This window comes from Planococcus citri, chromosome 3 (assembly GCF_950023065.1).
Source record: "Planococcus citri chromosome 3, ihPlaCitr1.1, whole genome shotgun sequence".
NCBI lineage: Eukaryota > Metazoa > Arthropoda > Insecta > Hemiptera > Pseudococcidae > Planococcus > Planococcus citri.
Window position 1 is genome coordinate 59,440,170 of NC_088679.1, and position 13,272 is coordinate 59,453,441.

The following is a 13,272-nucleotide window of genomic DNA, read 5'->3' on the forward strand; positions in this document are numbered from 1 at the left end:
TTCTTCTCATTCCTGTTTTAAATTTCGTTCGTGTAACTTATTGGAATGGTTTCCAAAAAAATGTGATTTTTGTAAAATGTCTGGTAATATATGTGAATTTTTTGGTTGTCGGAAGTCAAGAAAGACTAATCCCGAATTGGTTTATTTTCGCTTTCCGAAAGAGGAAGAAAGAGCACTACAATGGGTAGCTAATTCAGGTAAGTTCAATTTCTTTCATCAACAGTTTAAGTGATTTAGAAAATGATGAGTAATTTATAAAATTAATCGCGGTGAATTCAAAGTTTTCTTTCAATTTTTTTGTTAGTGGTCTGTTTTATTTTAACAAAAATATGAGTACCTACATACCTACCTACAAAGTACAAACAAAAATTGAGCTTATTTACGAGTAATTATTTCTTTGAATTTTTTCAAATTTTTAAAATCTTCAGTGAGTGTCGTGTGGCTCGATGTGACACCAATTTTTCGAGACTATTTTCTTCAGTAGTTTTGTTACCAATTTTTCAGATTTTATTATACCTATGTAGTTTCCTGAGGATAAATTACCTTACAAAATAACCTACGAGTACTTATCAATTCTACTTTTTTTTTTTTTAAATGACAAGTTGCCTATAAAATACATACACCGGAGTATAATTATTTTGAAAATTTTAAACTATTGGACAAAGCCACATAATCGAAAGAGCATGCAAGCTCAAATTTCATGCGCTAAAGTGCATTTACCTTTGATGAATTTTTGAAAATCAAATCGGAGAAAAAATTAAATTTTCAACAATTTGGTCTAACGTAAGAAAGACATAATTTAGAATAAGTACATATCTATTTTTGATCGGCCAAATCTATTGGAAACGTTTTCGAATGGTATTGAGCAGTTCTAGAGCCTCCATTAGATTTGAAAAGCCAAAATTTACTCTGTTTCCCGTAAAATTTTCACTTGCTGAGTTGGCTGAAAATAGTTTCACGACGCTTTGGAGCTCTCAACGACTTTTTGGAATTTACAGTTTCAAGGTGTCTACTAAATCCAGAAAACGAAATTTCATACTTTTATTGTATTTTTTTCGTACGATATACTGTATTTTTAATAGTTATACTTTGTAGCGACATTGTGGGGGGGGGGAGGAGGAGGTGTATCATGTCATTTTAGCCATGAAAATCAAAATTTTAACGTGCTGAGCAGTGTGGTCTGGGCCGTTGAAAACCAATGCGAGCCCGGAACGAATATAATCTGGCCCATAGAGGTTTTTTGAGAGGGGGAGGGGGTTTGACTGAAAATTTGTCTACAGGAAATAGGGGGAAAATACCCATTTTGCTGATTGATAGCATATTCAAAAGACTTACAAAAATTTTCACTTTCTGATTGAATTTTTGGGGGCCCAAATAAGACTTTTTTCTAATTTTAAAAGAAGATAAAAAATTGGCCGGGAACTACCTGAACCGGCAGAAACGAAAATGAATGAATCAAAGCTAGATCGAAAGGGGACCACCTCAGGACCCCAAACCCAAAATTTCAAGTGCTAAAGTTGATTTCTCGATTTTTGGTGAATTTTTAAAAATTGAAAAATCCGAAAAATTATCAATTATCTAATACCTACCAAAAATAGAAAATATTGATGAAAAATGGAATTTTCTCGGGAAGTGGCTCAGATGGTGTCCCTAACTCATTTACGACTATCGAAATTCGTAAAACCTCAATTCCAGTCATTCTGGAGCCTCCAGAGATTTTTTATCGTTTCTCCAGAAACTTGAAATTGCTGTGGAACGGCTAAAAATCAACTTTAGCACAAATAACTTTATTTGGGGCCTATGTGGGTTGCCTTTAACCATTATTTGCGGTTGTCGCGAAAATCGGCGTCTGCCGGTTCAGATGTGTATTTTTGGCCACTGGAAAAAAATGACAAAATTTGAAACTTGTTAATGGATGCTGCAGAATGGTCGAAATGGAGGTTTTGCCTATTCGGAATGTCGAAAATCGGTCAGAGCTCGATTTCGGATAGGTACGTAGCATCGTAAAAGATGGAATATATAAAACATTTTCAAATTTTGTCATTTTTTCCAGTGGCCAAAAATACACATCTGAACCGGCAGACGCCGATTTTCGTGACAACCGCAAAAAATGGCTAAAGGCAACCCACATAGACCCCAAATAAAGTTATTTGTGCTAAAGTTGATTTTTAGCCGTTCCACAGCAATTTCAAGTTTCTGGAGAAATGATAAAAAATCGCTGGAGGCTCCAGAATTACTGGAATTGAGGTTTTTCGAATTTCGATGGTCGTAAATGAGTTAGGGACACCATCTGAGCCATTTCCCGAGAAAATTCCATTTGTCATCAATATTTTCTATTTTTGGTACCTATTAATTAATAATTTTTCGGATTTTTCAATTTTCAAAATTTCACCAAAAATCGAGAAATCAACTTTAGCACTTGAAATTTTGGGTTTGGGGTCCTGAGGTGGTCCCCTTTCGATCTAGCTTTGATTCGTTCATTTTCGTTTCTTCCAGTTTAGGTAATTCCCTTGTAAGCGAAGCAAGGGCGAAAGTTTTTGAAAATTTGACTTCGAAAGACTTGAAAATGATACTTTAAAAAAAAAAGAGGAAAGGCCCAAGCAAGGCGAGGGCAAAAACGGACATTTTTTCGATTTTTTTGGTAGAGCTGTGGGGTTTTAAAATTTCCCAAAATGGCCGAAAATGGAAAATTTCAGTTGCAAATTGCTCCGGTTGTACATGGTATAAAATTTTGAACTTTTTTTTTCAAATTGTAGTACTTTGAGAGGGTAATTGACGAATGATGTCAAAATCAGTGTTGCTACTTTCAAAACGTGCAAAAATCCGCCGATTTGACCCAATGTTTTTTAATGCAAGGAGTTTGTTTTTTGGTTTTAAAAAATTTAGAACTGGAAAGATTTTTTTATTAGGATGTTAATTTTGACAAAAAAAAGTCAGAGAACAGTGCCCAAGTGAAGGCGAAAACTATTGAAAAATTGTGTTTCGAAAAGTAGGTGCGCGAGGATTTTATTTTTAAAAGAAATTCAAATGAGATTCAAAACTTTGTTTGAAAATCACAAAAGTTGAAAGTTAAAACTTTAAAAAAATTATAGACGCTATGAAATTTTCCTCGGAAAGTTTCTGGAAATTTATGGGAAAAATTTTCAGTAGGTAGGTTACTTTTAAAGGTGGGTAGGTACTCAAACTTTCAAGAACAGATTTTCAAAAATTGTTAAATACAAATAAGTACATACCTATTCCAAATTTTAATTTCAGAAAACTGAATTGGTACTTAGTTACTCAGGTTGAAATGTTTCAACTTTCAAGGTGCTATGTACATATAAGGTGAACAATCCATAATGATGTTTTTTGTTTTACAGGGAACATAAAATTGACCTCGCTTAATGGAACGGAACTTTATAATCGCAGGGTATGTCAGAATCACTTCAAGGAATCTGACTTTAAGAATAAGAATATAAAAAAAAGTGGTCTCATCAATACAGCCATTCCTCTACATTATTCATTGAATGAAAATGACTCCCAAAATAATTTGTTTGATTCCAATTACCATGTTCTCCCCCAAAATAATTCGATTGATTCTTCTCGAATAGATTCCCTTGAACCATTAACTTCCAGGCCATCTTCAAGCAATACTCAGCACAACTCTTCGGTAGGTACCTATCTTTGTTGCCTAAAATATACTCAATTGTTTATGGCGAATGATCTATCATGAATGAAATGTTATATTTCAGAATTCATCTATTATCTCATCTATACAAATGGTGCTTTTCGAGATAATGCTGCTGTACTCAATGATATGCTTCAAGGTAATTCAGTTGATTTTACTGCTCAATTACTACTCTTTGGATAATCATTCCGTCAACAGTACTAATCAACATGGCACAGCAACACCATCTCTTATTCAGAAAATTATTGATATGCCATTACCCATGCCCAGAAAACGCCGCCGATGTCGATTAGATTTTGCAGATGAAAAAGACACCCCGCGAAAAAAAAAATTAAAAACGGATTTGAAACAGCAGAAGGCATTGGTACGTAAACAGTACCACAAAATGTATCGCTTTAAAAACTGCATAAAATCACTCAAACTTTCAAGGAACGTTTTTACTATGATTGAAACCCACAAACTTAAATCCGAAAGCTCGAAAACACTGGTTAAAATGCAAAAAAAAAAAAAAAAAAAAAAAAAAAAACCAAGAAACGTCCTTGGAATGTGGATGAGAAGAAACTTTCATTAAAATTGTACTACAAATCTCCAACCACCTACAGATTTTTGAGAAATTTGGGAATAGTTCTTCCCGGTTTGTCAACTGTCCATAAATGGCTTGGTAAAATTGATTTGGCCCCAGGTTTACAAAGTAGGTTATTTGATGGTATTAAACAAAAATTTCATGGGCATCTTTACACAAAAAAAGCATGTGTTTTACTATTCGATGAAATGACAATCAAAAATCACCTTGAGTATAATAAATTTGGCGATTACATCGAAGGATATGAAGATCTTGGTGAATTTGGTAGGAAAAAAAAGAGAGCTAAACATGCCTTGGTTCTGATGGTGAGAGGTATTTATGAAAGTTGGAAAATTCCAATTGGATATTTTCTTTCAGGAAAATGCGTGAATAAAGACATGTTGAGGAATATTGTTACCGCAGCTATTAAAAAATTATTTGCAGCTGGTCTCATAGTAAAAGGTGTCGTATGTGACCAAGGCACAAATAATCAAGGGGCCTTCAAGTTATTAGGCGTTACTGTAAGAAAACCATATTTTAGTGTGGATGATAAGAAGATTTATGCTCTTTATGACGTTCCTCACCTCATTAAGAACCTAAGAAACAATCTTCTTAATGGAAGTTATGTAAATGATAAGGGATTTATCCGTTGGTCCGATATTAGGCAGGCTTATAATATCAATAAGCGTAATGGTAAATCAAATGCACTTACAAAATTAAGTGATAGTCATGTGGCACCAGGACCATTTCAAAAAATGAGTGTAAAAAGAGCAGTGCAAACATTGAGTCACAGTGTTTCATCTGTAATTAAGGTTTGTCACGAATCAGGTGAGCTGAAAAGCTCATCTGCAAAAAATACGGCAGAATTTGTAAGATTTGTTAATAATCTTTTTGATTCTTTAAACAGTCGGCACCCTTTGGATAAAAATCCCTATCGTCGACCATTGAGAAAAACAGGAAAAGCTAAGCGCACATTGAGATCTGGTGTCATTTATTTTAAAAAATTAAAAAAAATTTTGCATTCTGATGAAAAAAAAACTCCGTATCAACCACCTTGTTTCACAGGCCTGATTCAGACCATAAGAGCAGTTTTATTACTGCTCAAAGATGAGGTCACACACCAAAATATTAAATATTTGTGCACCAATAAATTAAATCAAGATGCATTAGAAAATCTTTTTTCCATTTTTCGTCAGAATGGTGGTTATAATCGTAATCCCACAGCTCGCACACTTCGAACTTCTTTTCGAAGTGAATATACGTGGTTTATGTACAACGACTTCAAAACAAATGGAAACTGCGAGTCTGACGGTGAGAAGTTTATAGATTTTGATTGGGTGAAGAAAGTTTCAGAAAGTGTGAGTGGCGAGGTGGTGGAAGGAGTGGAAAATGTGGTTATAAATAATAATGATGCAGCTGCTGCAAATGATGGTGAAGGAGGAAAGGTAGGCAGTATGGAAAATGTGGTTGTGAATGACAATAATGAAAATGTAATCGCAGGTGCAGGGGGAGAGGTGAGCAGCATAGAAAATGTGGTTCTGAATGACGATAACGAAAATGTAATGGAGAGTGAAGGTGGTGGGGTGGAAGAAACAGGCGATTTTGAAACAGAGAACATGGATGTGGATGTTACGAGTGCAATTGAGTTGGTGGAAAGGATAGAGAATCTTGAAGCAGGGGAGAGGGGTGTCAATGTTTCTAGTGTTCCAGTTGAAAACATAACGTTAGAAAAATGTTCAATGAGTTACTTTGCAGGAGCTGTAATTAGATCAGTTGTTAATAAAGTGGATTGTAAAACATGTTTGAGCAATCTGGTTGCTAGTTTTCCAGAAGAGACACCTTATAACCAACTCATTTTTGAAAAAACGTTTGATAATATCACATGCACTAAAAACGAAGATGGTACTTTTGTTGGACTATTATATCCAGCAGAAATATACACCTACGTTTTTAATCACGTGATAGATATTTTTCAACAAAAATTCGTTTCATTATCCCATAAAAAAAAATTGAGAGAGAAAATTTTGACCATTATCAAAAAAGATGAAACGATTATGTCATGGCTGGGGTCTGATGATTGTACAAAGCATCGTTTGGCAATCTTGGACCTCGCACTACGCATAAAAATTTTTGATGCCACTAAAAAACAAAATGCCATTGATAAGGCTAATAAAATAAATAAATTGAAAATTTTGAACAATTTGTGAAAATTTGAACAAAAAAGATGAAAATTTTTTGAGATTTTGAGCAGTTTTATCAGGTCATTTTTTATAGGTACCAATATTTTAAAGTCAGTAATTGCGATTTCTTCATTTTTTCCCTTACTTTTTGCCTTTAAAAAAATCAAAATTGAGAAAATGTGTATTAATAGGTACATATTTTTTTGTAATTTTATTTTAATTTCAAAAAATGGGAAAATAGAGGGAAATTATATTTATATCGTCATGGATGTGTGGCCGATCAAAATGGATTAAAAATGCACAAGAAATTCAAAATATTTAGACTATAATTTTTTTGGCAATTTTTGGAGAATTTGGATCGTAAATTTTTGTCATGCCTTTTTCATTGATTTTATGGTTCAATTTACTTGTGCATAAATATGTACTTGATATTTTGGTTTGTGATCTCATCTTTCAGCAGTAAAAAAGCAATGCCCTTTATTGGATATTTTCAGAAAGGATACCTTCCATGTGAGCTATGAAAACAAAATTAAATTTTGCAAGAAGTCCAAATATTTCAACAAAAACGTTTTTGAATATTTTTGACAAATTTGCAGCTCAAAATTAGGTAGATGATGGTTCAGTTTTATTGGGCCAATAGGCTTTTCTTGTTCTCCTCAAATCTTTGAAGCTTCAAATTTCATTGAACCCGTAGGTTTTCATTGTCTCTCTGATATGACTTCTTTTTTTTTTAATTTACCTACTTTTCGATTATATGTATCTATGTACTTCACATTGTATAGTGTTTTAGCTTATTTTGTACTTTTTTTGATTTTTTTATTTAAAAATGCAATTTTTGTTGAAACTGTTGACGTTTTTTTTTTTTTGGTATCGTGTATATTCTGATGTTTTTGTTTATTCATTTTTAGTTTTATCTTAGTACCTCTCTAGGTACATAGTACATGTTCATACATTATGTATCATTCATGTGAATATATAACTACGTTTTTGTACAGTCAAATATGGATTGATTTTTAATGAAGTTTTGGTGTATAGAAAAACAAGAGAAGTATGTCTAATTGTCTATGTACATCATCTCGAGTGAGAAAATGACAGAAGATTTTTTGGACCAGACGAAGGTAGCTCTGCAGAACATGCAAAAATATCATCACCAAAAATTACAGGAGCTGAAGTGCATTTTTCAATTTTTGGTGAATTTTTGAAAATCGTTGGACTGAAAATGAAAAAATTACAACATAATAATTTTTCCAAATTAACCTAGAAAACTGAATTTAGTTTATAGGAGGTACCTTACTTACGACTTCAAAACGACTGGAAGTGGGTTCGAGGCATTTGAGCAGTTCAGAAATCCAAGCAGATTTTTGAAATTCAAAATTTCTATAGATTTTAACAGTATGAAGAAGGAAAGCTGAAATTCACACTGTACCCTAATTGTTAACTGTTGAGACGACTAGCGGTGCTTTCAAACCGCTTTGGCTCCAGCGGCATTTTGGAAATTCGAATTTTCCAAATTTTCAGTCAGCATACCTACGTATAAAATTTGCTGGACAAAAATATGGCTTTTAACTGGGTTACTGATCCCACCAATGTTGGTAATTGTGGTGTGTCGATAGTCAAGTGGATACTTGACAAGTACCAAATGCGAGTGTAAGTAGTTCAAAAATTTATTTGGTATTATTGAATACTGGATTTCCCACTCAAAAATTAGGCAAAAGGTAGGCAATTTTTCAAAAATTGATCACGTTTCCATCATAACACGCAAGTTTAATGTTTGGGTGAAATATTTCAAAAAAAATGAAGAATTATTGACAATACAAAAATCGGCAGGTACATATTATAAAATTTACCACCTTAGTAAAAATTTTTCAAAAAATTTGAAAAATTTATATCAAAAACCAAATTTTATGATTTTGACAAAGGTTTGCCCTAAATTTTGAAAAATTGTCAAACGTTGAGAAAAAAGTTTAAAAAATGACTAAATTAAAAAAAAATTGTCAATTTAAAAATTCTGAATTTGATAATTAGAAAATTAAGGAAAATTTGGTTGGTCAGAAATACCTATTGTTGAAGTAGGCAAAACTGCTGAAATTATATAAATTTTTAAAAGCTTCTGTCTCTACTTCGCTCGGTCACGTTGCTTTTCTTATTCGTAATATGTATATTCAAAATTAAAATTTCTAAAATTCCATCATTCAAGTTTAAAAAATTTTAAATTTCGAGAATATGAAGTTTTTGGATAAAATATACGTTTTTTTACTTCTTAAAATACAAATTTTCAAAAGCTTTCGTCCCTCGCTTCGCTCGGGCCTGTTTATTTTATTTTTTCAAAGAACTTTTTAAAAGATTCAAGATCAAAACTCTTGAAGTGAAAACAATGTAATATTCTCAAACAAAACATTTTTTTTATACTCAAAACACGAATTTTCGATTGCTTGCCTGTTTACTTTTTTCTCTATTGAAATTTCTAAAAAAAAAAAAAAACTTCATTCACATTCTAATTTTGAAACCCACAAATTTCTGACATACCTAAGTATATCATTTTTTTTACTTTTTACTTCGCTCAGGTATCTACATTCATCTCTCTTTTCAGTCTTTTCCAAAATGAAATCCAAAAATTGAAAACAGAAAATTAACATTTCTTCAAATCAAAGAACACCTACATAATATGTGAGGGCGCATACGGAAAGGGTCCTTATGACCAAAAAAAAAAAAAAAAAAAGTTCTCTGAAATTGTTGTAGGAACCCTTTATAGAGTTCCTACAACAATTTCAGAGAACTTTTTTTTTTTTTTTTTTTTGGTCGAATTGTCCCTTTCCGTATGCGCCCTCACATATGTACGAGTATGTAGGCAAAATTGTCATATTTTTTTCATTTTCTGTAAAAAATTGTCATTTTATTTGGCAAAAGTGGTATTCTTTTCTTACGCCAGTCAGCAAATGTTATTTCTCATTCCAATTCTTTTTAGAGAGGCTACATTAAAAATCATTACGAAGTATAATACAAAAAAAGTGAAAACTGAAGAGAGGGATGGAACAAGTTCTTAACCACACCAAACAATACTACAGTCTACACCCCCCTCATGCCCTCTCTAACAGTTCCAGACCGTAAGAATTCCATTTAAATAAAAAAACTACCCTGGATGCACATGTATGTGTATTCAGTATTCTCGGATGCATGTTGCTATTGTTGTAATTCCTAATGATGGAAACGCTAAAAAGAGAACGTTTAAAAGAAATGTTACGTTCAGAATGGTGAAAAAGTACCAATGGACATCGCAGCGATGTCTAGTAGTCGGATGCACAACTATTTAACTGTTATGTTTGGATCCATTTGAACGGGCTATCTGTATACGTAAAAAATCAATGACTAATGCATTTAACTGTAAACGAAAAAGCTGCATAATTATTTTCGATATTAGCTTCTTACGATCTTACGTGCTCCCAGCTGAATTCGTAGTGGAAATCTCACAACTTGAGATTCATTGCAATTTATGAAATAATCCACTGTTGATTTAAAAATTTATGCAAAGAGAAAGACCGTCGAACATTTATCCTCTCTCTGTCGTCTGAAAAAATTAGGCCTGTACCATTTTCAATAAAAAAAATTAAATTAATCCCTGTTCAACTTCGGAAAGTTTTCCAGGATACTTTACAGTTTCAAAAATTCCAGGAGAAAAATCTAAAAATAATTATTTTTCAACTGTTTTCATCGACCAGCGCAGCACAGAAGAACTTCGACTCGAAGAAACTTGATTTTAATTCTTTTAAAATGAATTTTCATCGATTATTGAGATTTTTTTGAATCACGAATCAAATAAAACTAGTCTTCTCAAAAAAATGACCTAAAAATAAAACATAAAAATATCCAAACGATGATTAAAAATTGTAATAGAGACATTTTCAACAAAAAATGAAATAAAAAAAAACAGTGCAACTCTACTAGATTTACATAAAAGGTATAACAAACAACGAAATATAGTATAAATCGGCCAATTATCACAAATTATCGGTAAAAATTGCAGGATCTTTATCGGGTAAAACACAACCGTGTTGTTGGATGATTTCCGCCCCCATACGATACCCAAGCTCCAAACATTTGGTAATAGGAGCATCGTGCAGTATACCGTGGAGAAATCCGGCCAAAAAAGCATCTCCGGCTCCTGTGGTATCTTTTATTTTACCCGGATCGACGGCAGGAATGGGAAACTCGATAAAACCATCGCATTTAGTATAACAATATACGGGTTCGCTACCGTTCGTGGCGATTATAATTTTACCATATTTTTCGAACGATTTAATAGCGTAGTTTCTTTGGTTTTTAACGTTGCTCATGATTCTACGATGGAGTTGCTCTAAAGCTTCTCTGGGATGATCACGTTTCATCGATAACTCGTCGCAGAGCGAATAAAATTCAGGTAAGTTTCCGATAACAATGTCGCAAGCGTCGTAGAAAGCTATTACAGCGTTTTTGTTCATTTTCAACGTGTATTCGCCGCATAAATTGAAAGAGGTGATGGCGTCGCTCGAAGAACATATCTTTAGTACTTCTAAACCCACTTCCATCGAGTGTATGGTGAAAAAAGCTTCTAGGTGGACGATCTTGGATCGTTTGAGGGCTGAAACAGCGTCTGGATTGGCGAGTAAAATTGGCAGTGAATATTGAGACGCTGCTCCCATTTTCAAGCCGTAAACAAATGATCGGTTTTTCTGGTAAGTGATACCGATCACCGAAGCTGTTCGGTAATCGTTCAGTTTCGTATATCTGAAAAAAAAACGTAAACCGTATTTTAATGATCGGATCGTGTGTAAAATTCTACGATAGAGTTGAATTAATTACATCGCATTTACTCCAGCTTTCTTCATTTCTTTTTCTAAAAATTCGGCTTCTTTATCAACGCCGATCGAACCGATCATGGCACATTTACAAGACGGATCGCCAATCAGCCACTGCAACACTCGCAGCGTGTTTTGGGCACATCCTCCAGGAGTACATAACACTTCGTAATTACGCCTACAAAATAAAAATTAACAATTTTACTTCGTTATCGAAATAAAAACAATGTTATTGCGTCGCAAATAAATATTTACGACCGCGAAATGCGAATCAAATCGTTTATCATACACCCTACCCCTTGGCTCTACAAACCACCACCAATATCTTCCACTACTTTTTAACTAATAGCCACCAGTTTACTATTGTCAACAGAACACCGGTTCGAATAGAATGCTTGAATAGAGAGAAAAAACAGTTGCTCTTGCATTGTTACAGTAGTGTAGTTTAGTCACGTGCACATGTTTGGGTTCTCCTTCTCGGTTCGCGTTGTGATTTATTTACTTTTACTTACCGGCATATATGTTTATTTTTAAAGTACAACTGATCGTATGAGAAACTTATTATCTTACTCGAAAACATCCGCTCTGACTTTATCCATAAATTCCGGATGTGTTGGAAGATGGCCATCGATAGCTAAATTATATTTATCGAACAGGTAAGTGTCATCTACTTTTACAATCAGGTCCACATTAGGATTGCCAATTGCGGTTATCCAATAAGTATCATCTTTACAGCAGCCGTTGACCGTTGTAGACGCCATTCTGTAACATTAAAATTTAACTCGGTGAAGTATAGTTAGCATATGCATGCAGATAATAATACAATATTGGAATTTACTCGTAATGTGTTCGTTTAAAAAGTTACAAGATAGAATGGACTTATTATATAAATACTCACACGAATAATATAGGTATCACAGATCTTCGAAATCCAATCAGCTTACGAATGCATTTACCTTAATTTTAAAGATGGGCTTAGATTTTTGTTAATTCCACAAATTCATTTCAATATTTTTAGAGATAATTTTAAAGAAGACGATGTAAAAAGCTCAGCCGCTGCAGTGTTTTTATCAGTTTACGATAAGCCTTCAGTTGTTTACCTTTACGCATGCGCAGTGCTAAGTTCGGTCAACGTGGTTAAGGCGAAGTGAGGAAGTATTTTTTCATAGAGCATTTACAAAATTGCTGCATACCCTAGCGCCTGTGCCAAGGGATGACAACTTGGCACAGGCGCTAGGGTAAACTATCCCGCATTGCGCCATATGACAATGCTCTATGGTTGAAACTTGAAACGTGATTTTCTCATTATTTTCATTGACGAGATAACTAAATTTGTTCAAGCTTTAGAGATTTCTTTTTCAGACTAGTAATTTGATGTTATGAAAGTGAAGTGTGTTCGATTAAAGAGAGAATAAATAATTTTGTATGTAAGATGAAAGAGTGAGTCCTATCATTTCCTGTGGTTTCAACTTTCAAATTTTCAGACTTGATGAACTGCTAAAGTGAATAATTTGAGAATGAGGAAGAGGATGTAGGCATAAAATAGAACAAAATGAAAACTCTGAAGTCTGACGTAGCCATTCGAAAAATTTGCTTCAGGCAGTTTGGTGGAAATTGGAAAAGAATTTTCTATATCTACCTACACAATTTGGTCAAAAGAAGAGCTTGGGTAATTAGTTGGTGAATGTTATTGTGACTAGAAAACCCATCTCTACATCATCAAGGAATATTAAAAAATGAAAAAGGAAAATAAATACATACTTAAGTAATTGTAGGTGTAGCAAAGGAAGTAATAATAGGCCACGAGCATTCATCTGTCTTTTTTATGAAGTATTATTATTTTTTTTTCAAATTAAAAACTTTAACAAAATGAATAAGTACCAAGGTACCTCTATCTATATGGTTGGTTTATTTAATTTTTAATATTTTAAAAATGAGAAATAAATAAGTGAAAATAAAGTTGGCAAGTCAGTTCTCAGATATTCAATTAAAAATGAATACCTAATTTGTTCATCATGCAGCAGTCAGCAG

The 13,272-nt window shown here is 33.3% G+C and overlaps 1 protein-coding gene across 2 annotated transcripts; it reads right to left on the bottom strand.

Annotated features, from left to right (window-relative positions):
- Positions 1-10,279: 10,279 nt before the first annotated feature.
- On the bottom strand, positions 10,280-13,196 carry LOC135841591 (adenosine kinase-like). 2 transcript variants are annotated; one of them, XM_065358618.1, is made up of 4 exons: positions 13,003-13,196; positions 11,812-12,003; positions 11,246-11,419; positions 10,280-11,170 (listed from the first exon to the last, which is right to left on the bottom strand). In XM_065358618.1, the coding sequence occupies exons 1-4, from the start codon at positions 13,053-13,055 to the stop codon at positions 10,405-10,407; spliced, it is 1,185 nt and encodes a 394-aa protein (XP_065214690.1). In that variant the 5' UTR covers positions 13,056-13,196; the 3' UTR covers positions 10,280-10,404. The 2 variants fall into 2 exon arrangements, with proteins under 2 accessions (XP_065214690.1, XP_065214691.1); XM_065358619.1 differs by lacking the exon at positions 13,003-13,196 and adding an exon at positions 12,140-12,370.
- Between the last annotated feature and the right edge of the window lie 76 nt (positions 13,197-13,272).

What these genes read in the sequence shown, in the direction of transcription:
- LOC135841591 (XM_065358618.1), bottom strand. Translation starts at nt 13,055, where the DNA reads ATGAATGCTCGTGGCCTATTATTACTTCCTTTGCTACACCTACAATTA. An exon ending in CTACACCTACAATTACTTAA is followed by an intron (nt 12,004 to 13,002) that starts GTATGTATTTAT and finishes TTAATGTTACAG; the next exon opens with AATGGCGTCTACAACGGTCA. An exon ending in GTCAGAGCGGATGTTTTCGA is followed by an intron (nt 11,420 to 11,811) that starts GTAAGATAATAA and finishes TTTATTTTGTAG; the next exon opens with GCGTAATTACGAAGTGTTAT.